At 40.0% G+C, this 12117-nt stretch overlaps 1 protein-coding gene across 1 annotated transcript in view; it reads right to left on the bottom strand.

Annotated features, from left to right (window-relative positions):
* Positions 1-322: 322 nt before the first annotated feature.
* Positions 323-12117, bottom strand: part of B4GALT6 (beta-1,4-galactosyltransferase 6) — a 334120-nt gene continuing 322325 nt past the window's right edge. The window contains exons 7-8 of the mRNA XM_053714999.1: positions 1577-1699; positions 323-428 (exon numbers count right to left, since the gene is read on the bottom strand). Of these exons, the coding sequence (XP_053570974.1) occupies positions 323-428; positions 1577-1699 (229 nt within the window). The remainder of the gene's footprint in view (positions 429-1576; positions 1700-12117) is intronic.

Raw genomic sequence — 12117 nt, forward strand, 5'->3', positions numbered from 1 at the left:
TGGTGAGGGGTGTATTTATAGGCATTTTGAGGTTTGGGAAACTTTGCCCCTCTTGGTAGGATTGTATATCCCATATGTCACTAGCTCATGGACTCTTGCCAATTACATGAAAGAAAAGGTTATGAATGTTCTCGTAGACTCTCACTGCCAATAGAAGGAAATAATGAAACCAAACCCTGTAACTTCAAAAGAACATTAGACACGCAACAATAATAAAATTGCACATGCTTATACGTAAGTGCAAATAAGTGTAGTTTCCATTTCCATTGAATAAAATTAACAAACTTTCTTCATGCAAAAAAATAAATAAATCTCATTTTACTTACCGGCCAAGAAATTGGACTTCTCCTCTATGATGATGAGGAATTGACTTGTATTTTCCTATATCCCCTTCTGGTCTAGACACATTAAAACCAGCTAAATGGACCCTATAATAATACCAAGGAGTATGTTTGAAAAAGAGTTAAAATGAATATTGCATTAATTTATATTTCCTGATTTAGCAATTTAATACGATTGTATATAATCTTTTTATATTAAATTAAAGGGCCATGATACCCAAATGTTGAAACACTTGAAAGTGATGCAGCATAACTGTAAAAAGCCGACTAGAAAATATCACCTGAACATCTTTATTTACCAAAGAAAGATATTTTACCTCAAAGTATTCAAACCCAATTGCAAAGGAGTTTAGCAGCAAATCAGTATGTCTATGGCAAGGGAGTGAGCTTTGTGTTATTTTCCTATTTAGTTTAAGGAAGTTTAATATGAAATCTCATGAGATCACAGTAAGAGTTCATGACCTCAGCGCACTGCTGATGCTGATTGGCTGCAGTTCATTTGTGGACAGCAGCTGAAGTATAACTTTTTTACATAGAACTTACTTTAGTGGGCTGAGGAAATTGTGAGGTAAAATATCTTCCCTTTTCACATAAAGATGCTCAGGTGATATTTTCCGTTCAGCTTTTTTCAGTTATACTGCATCAGTTGCAAGTGATTTAGCATATAAATATTATATCCCTTTAACATGGTGACATTTCGAGATTCAAAGACCCCTTCCTTTGGTCTGAGGAAGGGGTCTGTGGACCTCGAAACGTCACCATGTTTTATTAAATTTCAAGAACTTTTATTCATCTAAATCCAGCGAGTACAGTCTTTATTTATAATATATATATATATATATATATATATATAAATGAGAGTGCACTCACCAGGACTTTTAAATCAGTTTTACTCCTTAACTGTTCAGACATATATCTGAGGAAGGGGTTAAACTCCACCAAAAACGTTAACAGTTAAGAAGTAAAAGTGATTTAAATGTCCTGGTGAGTGCACTCTCTTATTATTGTGCAATTTTTCTGTTGCACCCCAGGTGAACTTATAATTGGAATCTGGAGTGCTTGTCTGTTTGGCATTATATATATATATATATATATATATATATATATATATATATATATATATATATATATACAGTATATATATATATATATATAATCCCCAATTAATTTTTCAAGAACTACCTTACCCAAAAAAATAATGGTTTGTGTATATGAAAATAGCATTACAAACATACCTGTTCCACAGATCATCATCTTCACCTCCCCATCCCCAGAAGGCATTGGGAAATCCATTTATCTTTCTAAACTGGTGCACGGTCAAGCCACTAACACCGCCAAAGAATTCATTGTAGGGAAGGCTGTAAGAAGAAAAAAGAAAAAAAAACATGTATAAAATTAGATGCATAAATAAAAAAGGGACAGTATTCACAAATTTTCATATAACTGCATGTAATAGACACTACTATAAAGAAGAATATGCACAGTATAAAAACTTTTAAAAACGTATTTAGAAACTCCCAATTTAGCACTGTTGATAAGGTTAGGCTGGGACACCCACTGGAATGGGCTGAGAAAGTGACACTTACCCCCCCCCCTTCCCTGCATATATAAAGACCCATTACACAAACAAGAGAAAGCAGACATAAGTATACATATATAACTTTGGGGCGTGGTTAAGAGTCTGAAAATAAGCACAATGTTATTTAAAAATAAGCAAAACTATACATTTTTACAAAAACAAACCCGATGGGCTATATAAATGGATCAACTACAAAACATTTATGCAAAGAAAAATCTAGTGTACAATGTCCCTTTAAGGGTAAAAGAGACTTAGTGCTACAGTTTCAGACTACTTCTGTAACTCTAGGGGCCTGATAAATAAAACCTCGCCGGCATGGAGGGAAATCACACAAAATATTTGGTATTTTTTTTAGACCTTCTATTGTAATGTAGGAGTCTCTGTTTCACATAAAGAACCCTACATAGTAAGAAACATTTTTCAAGATAAAATTTGTGTTTCTAAATTTTTTTAAAGGCCTCACCATACACACAAGTTTTCTTAGATCATCTCACCTGAGCGGAGAGGCTTTGACTATTAGGCCATAGGAAAGCTAATGCTGCTAAATGGTCAGTATAATTTACTGCTGATTAAAGTGTAATTAAGGTAGCAGAACAAGTCATACCACACACTTCAAATGGTAAGCACATAAAGAAAGAAGACATAATTACAATACATGATAATTAAATTAAAAGCTGTGGCAGTCTCTTTTTCTGGTTTTCAGAAATATTATCTGGAACCTTTTGAGACCACACTGATTTTTTGACCACTTGCTTGGCAGATGAATATAGTTATAAATTTCTATTAATGAAAAAAATCTGCTATATATAAACCATGCTAAATAATTCTCCTTGCCACTAGGAGGAGACAAAGATTCCCAAAACTTCAAGAGCCCTTAAAAACCCTTCCACCAGTCTGACGTACAGTCCAGCAAGAAGAAGAAAGGTGGGAAACGACAAGAAAAAATAGCAGAAAAAAAAGAAGAGCTGCACACTTAAGCTGCCACCTACAAGATTCTTAGAACCAAGATATGTGTTGTATCACTGGCTTGGTCCTGACTAAAGCTGGAACAAAACATTGAAGGTCAGGAACGATCTTCTTGTAAAACAAAACTGAAAAGAACCGAAAACTGGCCTCCCAAAAACTGGCAGATAAACCCTTATCTAAACCATCCTGGAAAAACTAAAGAATTCAAAGAGTGCCAGCTAAAACCATGCTTTACACACCAAAAAAATAAAGGCTTTCAAAAACCTATGAAAACCCTTCCCTTACACTGGTTAACAGGACCGAATTAAGGACTCAATAACAGAATCATCAAAAAAAACACTTTGTCTAAAAACTAAGAATTCAATCTCCAAGCCAACAAGCAGAGAGATTCGAGAACTGATGAAAAAAACGTCCATTTAGACAGAAATACATTACACAGAGAAAGACCACACAGAACAACTGGACATCTGCATCAAATCCGCAAACCAAGTCCTGCGAGGCAAAGCTGGAGCAATCAGAATTACTGATAATACTTTCTGCTTGATCCTGGCTATCACTCTTGAAAACAAAATAAGAGATGGAAAAATGTAAGCCAGACAAAACAAACAAGGAGCTACTAGAGCAACCACAAACTCCGCCTTAGGATCCCTGGACCTCTCAAAATATCTGGGGAGCTTGTAGTACAACCTAGAAGCCATCAGATCTATTTCTGGAAAACCCCATCAATCCACAATCAGAAAACTTCCAGCTAAAGAGATCACTCCTAGTGACTGAGAAGTCTGCTTCCCAATTGCTCACTCCTGGAATATGAATTGCAGAACTTAAATAGAGATAAGTCTCTGCCCAGAACATAGTTCAGGACACCACCCTCATCACCAGGGAACTGAGTTCCCTATTGTTGATAGACTAATGCCACCGCTCTGACATACAAAAACCCCCAGACTGCACTTCAACCTTAAAGACTTGTGTTTGTTAAGACACAGTCTAATTTGGACGAAGAAAAAATGCCCCTAGAACAATGCGCTAATGATTAATTCAACAAAAAACAGGAATAGTTTTGCTAAGAAATACAAAAGGATTTTCTGAGAAAGCTGTGAATAATACCTGCATTTCAAATTAAGCAAACAGAGCTGAAAAGGCCTCATGAAACCAAGCGAATGAAATGGCATCTGATGCTGCAATCATCTGACCAAATAGCTCCATGCAAAGAAACTATGGATGGAAAGCGAACTGAAGATTAGAACAAGCTGAGAGCATCTTCCACCTCCTATCGTCTGTCAAAGATAGTCTCATAGAGACTAAGTCTAACCAACAGTATGTTAGAATGATCTACTGCTAAATGGAGCCTATACCAAGATATCATCCAAGTAAAGAATCACCAAAATATCCTGAGCTCTTAATACAGACAAGAGCACTACCAGAACTTTAGGGGGAAAAAAATCTGAGCAGTAGCCAAACCAAAAGAAAAATCAATAAATTGAAATAGATTGTCCAGGAATGCAAAACTAATAAACTAATGATGATCTTAACAGATTGAAACCAAACCCCCAGAAAAAGGCGTAATATACCCCCTACCAGAAGTTCTAGATAGTAGGTCTTCCTTAATGCTGACTTAATAGAAAGGTAGGTTTTTTTTAGACTGTTTGGATTTGTTCTAATTTGAATATGTCTTACAGAAAAACCCAGAAGAGCCCTGTTTCTAAATGGAAGAGGGGGACTTTAGGTTCCTAGAATGAGGAAAGGAACAAAAATGATTAGATTAGTATTGATCTCATCCTTAGACTTCTTCTCTTGAGGGAGAAAAGCTCCTTTACCTTCAGTAAAAGTGAAGAAAAAAAAAATCCAGACCAAGCCCAAACAATCATTATTATTATATTTTCATTCCCTGAAAAAAGGGACAAAAACCTTGACTTAGAAACCATGTATTAGTAGAAATCAGCAAACTTAGCTGGATTTGAACTCTTAACCTTCTGTTTGCTAGGTGGCTGCGCTAACCACTGGATCAAAATAAACCGACGCTCCATCCTAGTCAGGACTGCTAATGCCATCATTTTGGAATTTATCTAATAATGTCAACAACAGCGTCACAAATTTAACCATTAGCCGACCTTAAAAATAGGAACTAATTCCAAAACGCTATACCAGCAGATTAATCAGAAAACTGCTAAGATAAGCTACAACACCAAAAAGTAGAGGATGCAGCAACACAAGCAATACTAATTACTGGGCTAAAAAGAAAACCCGTTTGCTGAAATGCCTATAGGGCTTTAAAAAAACATACTGCACTAAAGAGGAATAGTAGTACTTTTAGCCAAGTAGAATAGCCCATCTAACTTAGAAATGGTTTCCCAAAGGTCTATGTATAAAAAGAAAACATCCTTTTTCAATATTAAAGTTGGAAGGGGATACCAGTCTAGACCTCTCTTAAAAGGGACAGTAAACACTAAAATTGTTATTGTTTAAAAAGAAAGGACGCCTTTAATACCCATTTCCCAGCTTTGCACAACCAACATTGTTATATTAATATACTTTATAACCTTTAAACCTCAAAATGTCTGCCTGTTTCTAAGACACTACAGACAGCCACTTATCACATGCTTTTTTATTTGCGTTTCACAACAGGATACTGCTAGTTCATGTGAGACATATAGATAACATTGTGCTCACGCCCTTTGAGTTATTTAAGAGTCAGCACAACAGCACTAATTGGCAAAATGCAAGTCAATGGATAATAAAACAGAATTTATGTTTACCTGATAAATTACTTTCTCCAACGGTGTGTCCGGTCCACGGCGTCATCCTTACTTGTGGGATATTCTCTTCCCCAACAGGAAATGGCAAAGAGCCCAGCAAAGCTGGTCACATGATCCCTCCTAGGCTCCGCCTACCCCAGTCATTCGACCGACGTTAAGGAGGAATATTTGCATAGGAGAAACCATATGATACCGTGGTGACTGTAGTTAAAGAAAATAAATTATCAGACCTGATTAAAAAACCCGGGCGGGCCGTGGACCGGACACACCGTTGGAGAAAGTAATTTATCAGGTAAACATAAATTCTGTTTTCTCCAACATAGGTGTGTCCGGTCCACGGCGTCATCCTTACTTGTGGGAACCAATACCAAAGCTTTAGGACACGGATGATGGGAGGGAGCAAATCAGGTCACCTAGATGGAAGGCACCACGGCTTGCAAAACCTTTCTCCCAAAAATAGCCTCAGAAGAAGCAAAAGTATCAAACTTGTAAAATTTGGTAAAAGTGTGCAGTGAAGACCAAGTCGCTGCCCTACATATCTGATCAACAGAAGCCTCGTTCTTGAAGGCCCATGTGGAAGCCACAGCCCTAGTGGAATGAGCTGTGATTCTTTCGGGAGGCTGCCGTCCGGCAGTCTCGTAAGCCAATCTGATGATGCTTTTAATCCAAAAAGAGAGAGAGGTAGAAGTTGCTTTTTGACCTCTCCTTTTACCGGAATAAACAACAAACAAGGAAGATGTTTGTCTAAAATCCTTTGTAGCATCTAAATAGAATTTTAGAGCGCGAACAACATCCAAATTGTGCAACAAACGTTCCTTCTTCGAAACTGGTTTCGGACACAGAGAAGGTACGATAATCTCCTGGTTAATGTTTTTGTTAGAAACAACTTTTGGAAGAAAACCAGGTTTAGTACGTAAAACCACCTTATCTGCATGGAACACCAGATAAGGAGGAGAACACTGCAGAGCAGATAATTCTGAAACTCTTCTAGCAGAAGAAATTGCAACCAAAAACAAAACTTTCCAAGATAATAACTTAATATCAACGGAATGTAAGGGTTCAAACGGAACCCCCTGAAGAACTGAAAGAACTAAGTTGAGACTCCAAGGAGGAGTCAAAGGTTTGTAAACAGGCTTGATTCTAACCAGAGCCTGAACAAAGGCTTGAACATCTGGCACAGCTGCCAGCTTTTTGTGAAGTAACACAGACAAGGCAGAAATCTGTCCCTTCAGGGAACTTGCAGATAATCCTTTATCCAATCCTTCTTGAAGGAAGGATAGAATCTTAGGAATCTTAACCTTGTCCCAAGGGAATCCTTTAGATTCACACCAACAGATATATTTTTTCCAAATTTTGTGGTAAATCTTTCTAGTTACAGGCTTTCTGGCCTGAACAAGAGTATCGATAACAGAATCTGAGAACCCTCGCTTCGATAAGATCAAGCGTTCAATCTCCAGGCAGTCAGCTGGAGTGAGACCAGGTTCGGATGTTCGAACGGACCTTGAACAAGAAGGTCTCGTCTCAAAGGTAGCTTCCATGGTGGAGCCGATGACATATTCACCAGATCTGCATACCAAGTCCTGCGTGGCCACGCAGGAGCTATCAAGATCACCGACGCCCTTTCCTGATTGATCCTGGCTACCAGCCTGGGGATGAGAGGAAACGGCGGGAATACATAAGCTAGTTTGAAGGTCCAAGGTGCTACTAGTGCATCCACTAGAGCCGCCTTGGGATCCCTGGATCTGGACCCGTAGCAAGGAACTTTGAAGTTCTGACGAGAGGCCATCAGATCCATGTCTGGAATGCCCCACAGTTGAGTGACTTGGGCAAAGATTTCCGGATGGAGTTCCCACTCCCCCGGATGCAATGTCTGACGACTCAGAAAATCCGCTTCCCAATTTTCCACTCCTGGGATGTGGATAGCAGACAGGTGGCAGGAGTGAGACTCCGCCCATAGAATGATTTTGGTCACTTCTTCCATCGCCAGGGAACTCCTTGTTCCCCCCTGATGGTTGATGTACGCAACAGTTGTCATGTTGTCTGATTGAAACCGTATGAACTTGGCCCTCGCTAGCTGAGGCCAAGCCTTGAGAGCATTGAATATCGCTCTCAGTTCCAGAATATTTATCGGTAGAAGAGATTCTTCCCGAGACCAAAGACCCTGAGCTTTCAGGGATCCCCAGACCGCGCCCCAGCCCATCAGACTGGCGTCGGTCGTGACAATGACCCACTCTGGTCTGCGGAAGGTCATCCCTTGTGACAGGTTGTCCAGGGACAGCCACCAACGGAGTGAGTCTCTGGTCCTCTGATTTACTTGTATCCTCGGAGACAAGTTTGTATAGTCCCCATTCCACTGACTGAGCATGCACAGTTGTAATGGTCTTAGATGAATGCGCGCAAAAGGAACTATGTCCATTGCCGCTACCATCAATCCTATCACTTCCATGCACTGCGCTATGGAAGGAAGAGGAACGGAATGAAGTATCCGACAAGAGTCTAGAAGTTTTGTTTTTCTGGCCTCTGTCAGAAAAATCCTCATTTCTAAAGAGTCTATTATTGTTCCCAAGAAGGGGACCCTTGTTGACGGAGATAGAGAACTCTTTTCCACGTTCACTTTCCATCCGTGAGATCTGAGAAAGGCCAGGACGATGTCCGTGTGAGCCTTTGCTTGAGGAAGGGAAGACGCTTGAATCAGAATGTCGTCCAAGTAAGGTACTACAGCAATGCCCCTTGGTCTTAGCACAGCTAGAAGGGACCCTAGTACCTTTGTGAAAATCCTTGGAGCAGTGGCTAATCCGAAAGGAAGCGCCACGAACTGGTAATGCTTGTCCAGGAATGCGAACCTTAGGAACCGATGATGTTCCTTGTGGATAGGAATATGTAGATACGCATCCTTTAAATCCACCGTGGTCATGAATTGACCTTCCTGGATGGAAGGAAGAATTGTTCGAATGGTTTCCATTTTGAACGATGGAACCTTGAGAAACTTGTTTAAGATCTTGAGATCTAAGATTGGTCTGAACGTTCCCTCTTTTTTGGGAACTATGAACAGATTGGAGTAGAACCCCATCCCTTGTTCTTTTAATGGAACAGGATGAATCACTCCCATTTTTAACAGGTCTTCTACACAACGTAAGAATGCCTGTCTTTTTATGTGGTCTGAAGACAACTGAGACCTGTGGAACCTCCCCCTTGGGGGAAGCCCCTTGAATTCCAGAAGATAACCTTGGGAGACTATTTCTAGCGCCCAAGGATCCAGAACATCTCTTGCCCAAGCCTGAGCGAAGAGAGAGAGTCTGCCCCCCACCAGATCCGGTCCCGGATCGGGGGCCAACATTTCATGCTGTCTTGGTAGCAGTGGCAGGTTTTTTGGCCTGCTTTCCCTTGTTCCAGCCTTGCATTGGTCTCCAAGCTGGCTTGGCTTGAGAAGTATTACCCTCTTGCTTAGAGGACGTAGCACTTTGGGCTGGTCCGTTTCTACGAAAGGGACGAAAATTAGGTTTATTTTTGGCCTTGAAAGGCCGATCCTGAGGAAGGGCGTGGCCCTTACCCCCAGTGATATCAGAGATAATCTCTTTCAAGTCAGGGCCAAACAGCGTTTTCCCCTTGAAAGGAATGTTAAGTAGCTTGTTCTTGGAAGACGCATCAGCTGACCAAGATTTCAACCAAAGCGCTCTGCGCGCCACAATAGCAAACCCAGAATTCTTAGCCGCTAACCTAGCCAATTGCAAAGTGGCGTCTAGGGTGAAAGAATTAGCCAATTTGAGAGCATTGATTCTGTCCATAATCTCCTCATAAGGAGGAGAATCACTATCGACCGCCTTTACCAGCTCATCGAACCAGAAACACGCGGCTGTAGCGACAGGGACAATGCATGAAATTGGTTGTAGAAGGTAACCCTGCTGAACAAACATCTTTTTAAGTAAACCTTCTAATTTTTTATCCATAGGATCTTTGAAAGCACAACTATCTTCTATGGGTATAGTGGTGCGTTTGTTTAAAGTGGAAACCGCTCCCTCGACCTTGGGGACTGTCTGCCATAAGTCCTTTCTGGGGTCGACCATGGGAAACAATTTTTTAAATATGGGGGGAGGGACGAAAGGAATACCGGGCCTTTCCCATTCTTTATTTACAATGTCCGCCACCCGCTTGGGTATAGGAAAAGCTTCTGGGAGCCCCGGGACCTCTAGGAACTTGTCCATTTTACATAGTTTCTCTGGGATGACCAACTTGTCACAATCATCCAGAGTGGATAATACCTCCTTAAGCAGAATGCGGAGATGTTCCAACTTAAATTTAAACGTAATCACATCAGGTTCAGCTTGTTGAGAAATGTTCCCTGAATCAGTAATTTCTCCCTCAGACAAAACCTCCCTGGCCCCATCAGACTGGTTTAGGGGCCCTTCAGAACCATTATTATCAGCGTCGTCATGCTCTTCAGTATCTAAAACAGAGCAGTCGCGCTTACGCTGATAAGTGTGCATTTTGGCTAAAATGTTTTTGACAGAATTATCCATTACAGCCGTTAATTGTTGCATAGTAAGGAGTATTGGCGCGCTAGATGTACTAGGGGCCTCCTGAGTGGGCAAGACTCGTGTAGACGAAGGAGGGAATGATGCAGTACCATGCTTACTCCCCTCACTTGAGGAATCATCTTGGGCATCATTGTCATTGTCACATAAATCACATTTAATTAAATGAGAAGGAACTCTGGCTTCCCCACATTCAGAACACAGTCTATCTGGTAGTTCAGACATGTTAAACAGGCATAAACTTGATAACAAAGTACAAAAAACGTTTTAAAATAAAACCGTTACTGTCACTTTAAATTTTAAACTGAACACACTTTATTACTGCAATTGCGAAAAAATATGAAGGAATTGTTCAAAATTCACCAAAATTTCACCACAGTGTCTTAAAGCCTTAAAAGTATTGCACACCAAATTTGGAAGCTTTAACCCTTAAAATAACGGAACCGGAGCCGTTTTTAACTTTAACCCCTTTACAGTCCCTGGTATCTGCTTTGCTGAGACCCAACCAAGCCCAAAGGGGAATACGATACCAAATGACGCCTTCAGAAAGTCTTTTCTATGTATCAGAGCTCCTCACACATGCGACTGCATGTCATGCCTCTCAAAAACAAGTGCGCAACACCGGCGCGAAAATGAGGCTCTGCCTATGATTTGGGAAAGCCCCTAAAGAATAAGGTGTCTAAAACAGTGCCTGCCGATATAATCTTATCAAAATACCCAGATTAAATGATTCCTCAAGGCTAAATTGAATCGATTTAGCCCAGAAAAAGTCTACAGTCTTAATAAGCCCTTGTGAAGCCCTTATTTACTATCTTAATAAACATGGCTTACCGGATCCCATAGGGAAAATGACAGCTTCCAGCATTACATCGTCTTGTTAGAATGTGTCATACCTCAAGCAGCAAGAGACTGCTCACTGTTCCCCCAACTGAAGTTAATTCCTCTCAACAGTCCTGTGTGGAACAGCCATGGATTTTAGTAACGGTTGCTAAAATCATTTTCCTCATACAAACAGAAATCTTCATCTCTTTTCTGTTTCTGAGTAAATAGTACATACCAGCACTATTTTAAAATAACAAACTCTTGATTGAATAATAAAAACTACAGTTAAACACTAAAAAACTCTAAGCCATCTCCGTGGAGATTGCCTGTACAACGGCAAAGAGAATGACTGGGGTAGGCGGAGCCTAGGAGGGATCATGTGACCAGCTTTGCTGGGCTCTTTGCCATTTCCTGTTGGGGAAGAGAATATCCCACAAGTAAGGATGACGCCGTGGACCGGACACACCTATGTTGGAGAAAAAGTCAGTTTATCAGGGAGCTGTCAGAAGATGCTTAGATACAAGGTATTCATAGAGGTAAAAAGTTTATTAATATAACTGTTGGTTATGCAAAACTGGGGAATGGGTAATAAAGAAATTGCCCATCTTTTAAAACAATACATATTCTGGTGTAGACTGTCTCTCTAAGAGAATATTTTAAAGATAACATCAGGAACTGGAATACCTCCAGTGACTTAGCAGTAGGTTTAAAAAAAACGACTTAATAACAGACTTTACTTTAGGAACCTTAGGATCCTCTACAAATTAAAAAAGAAAGAAAAAAAAAAAACTATGATTCTGTATCTTGAACAGAAACAGACTCCTGATCATATGAAAATACCTCAGCCTCTGACGACAAATCAGATAAAAAAGAGTCTGAAACATGCAACTTAACAGACAGATTTAAATCAGATAAGATAAATGAGGGATTATCAGAAACTGAGCTTTATTTGGAGGAGGCATAGCCATCAACATGTCAGACACAGTAGAGTGTACAAAATCTTGGAGTGAAAAACTGAAGAAACAAAATACACCTACCTATAAATGAATTTTAAGAGCTGGGGATGTCAATTTAGTAATGAAAAAAAAAATGCATGTCTTTAAATTAGATGCAAATAGACATCA

This window comes from Bombina bombina, chromosome 5 (assembly GCF_027579735.1).
Source record: "Bombina bombina isolate aBomBom1 chromosome 5, aBomBom1.pri, whole genome shotgun sequence".
Classification (NCBI taxonomy): domain Eukaryota; kingdom Metazoa; phylum Chordata; class Amphibia; order Anura; family Bombinatoridae; genus Bombina; species Bombina bombina.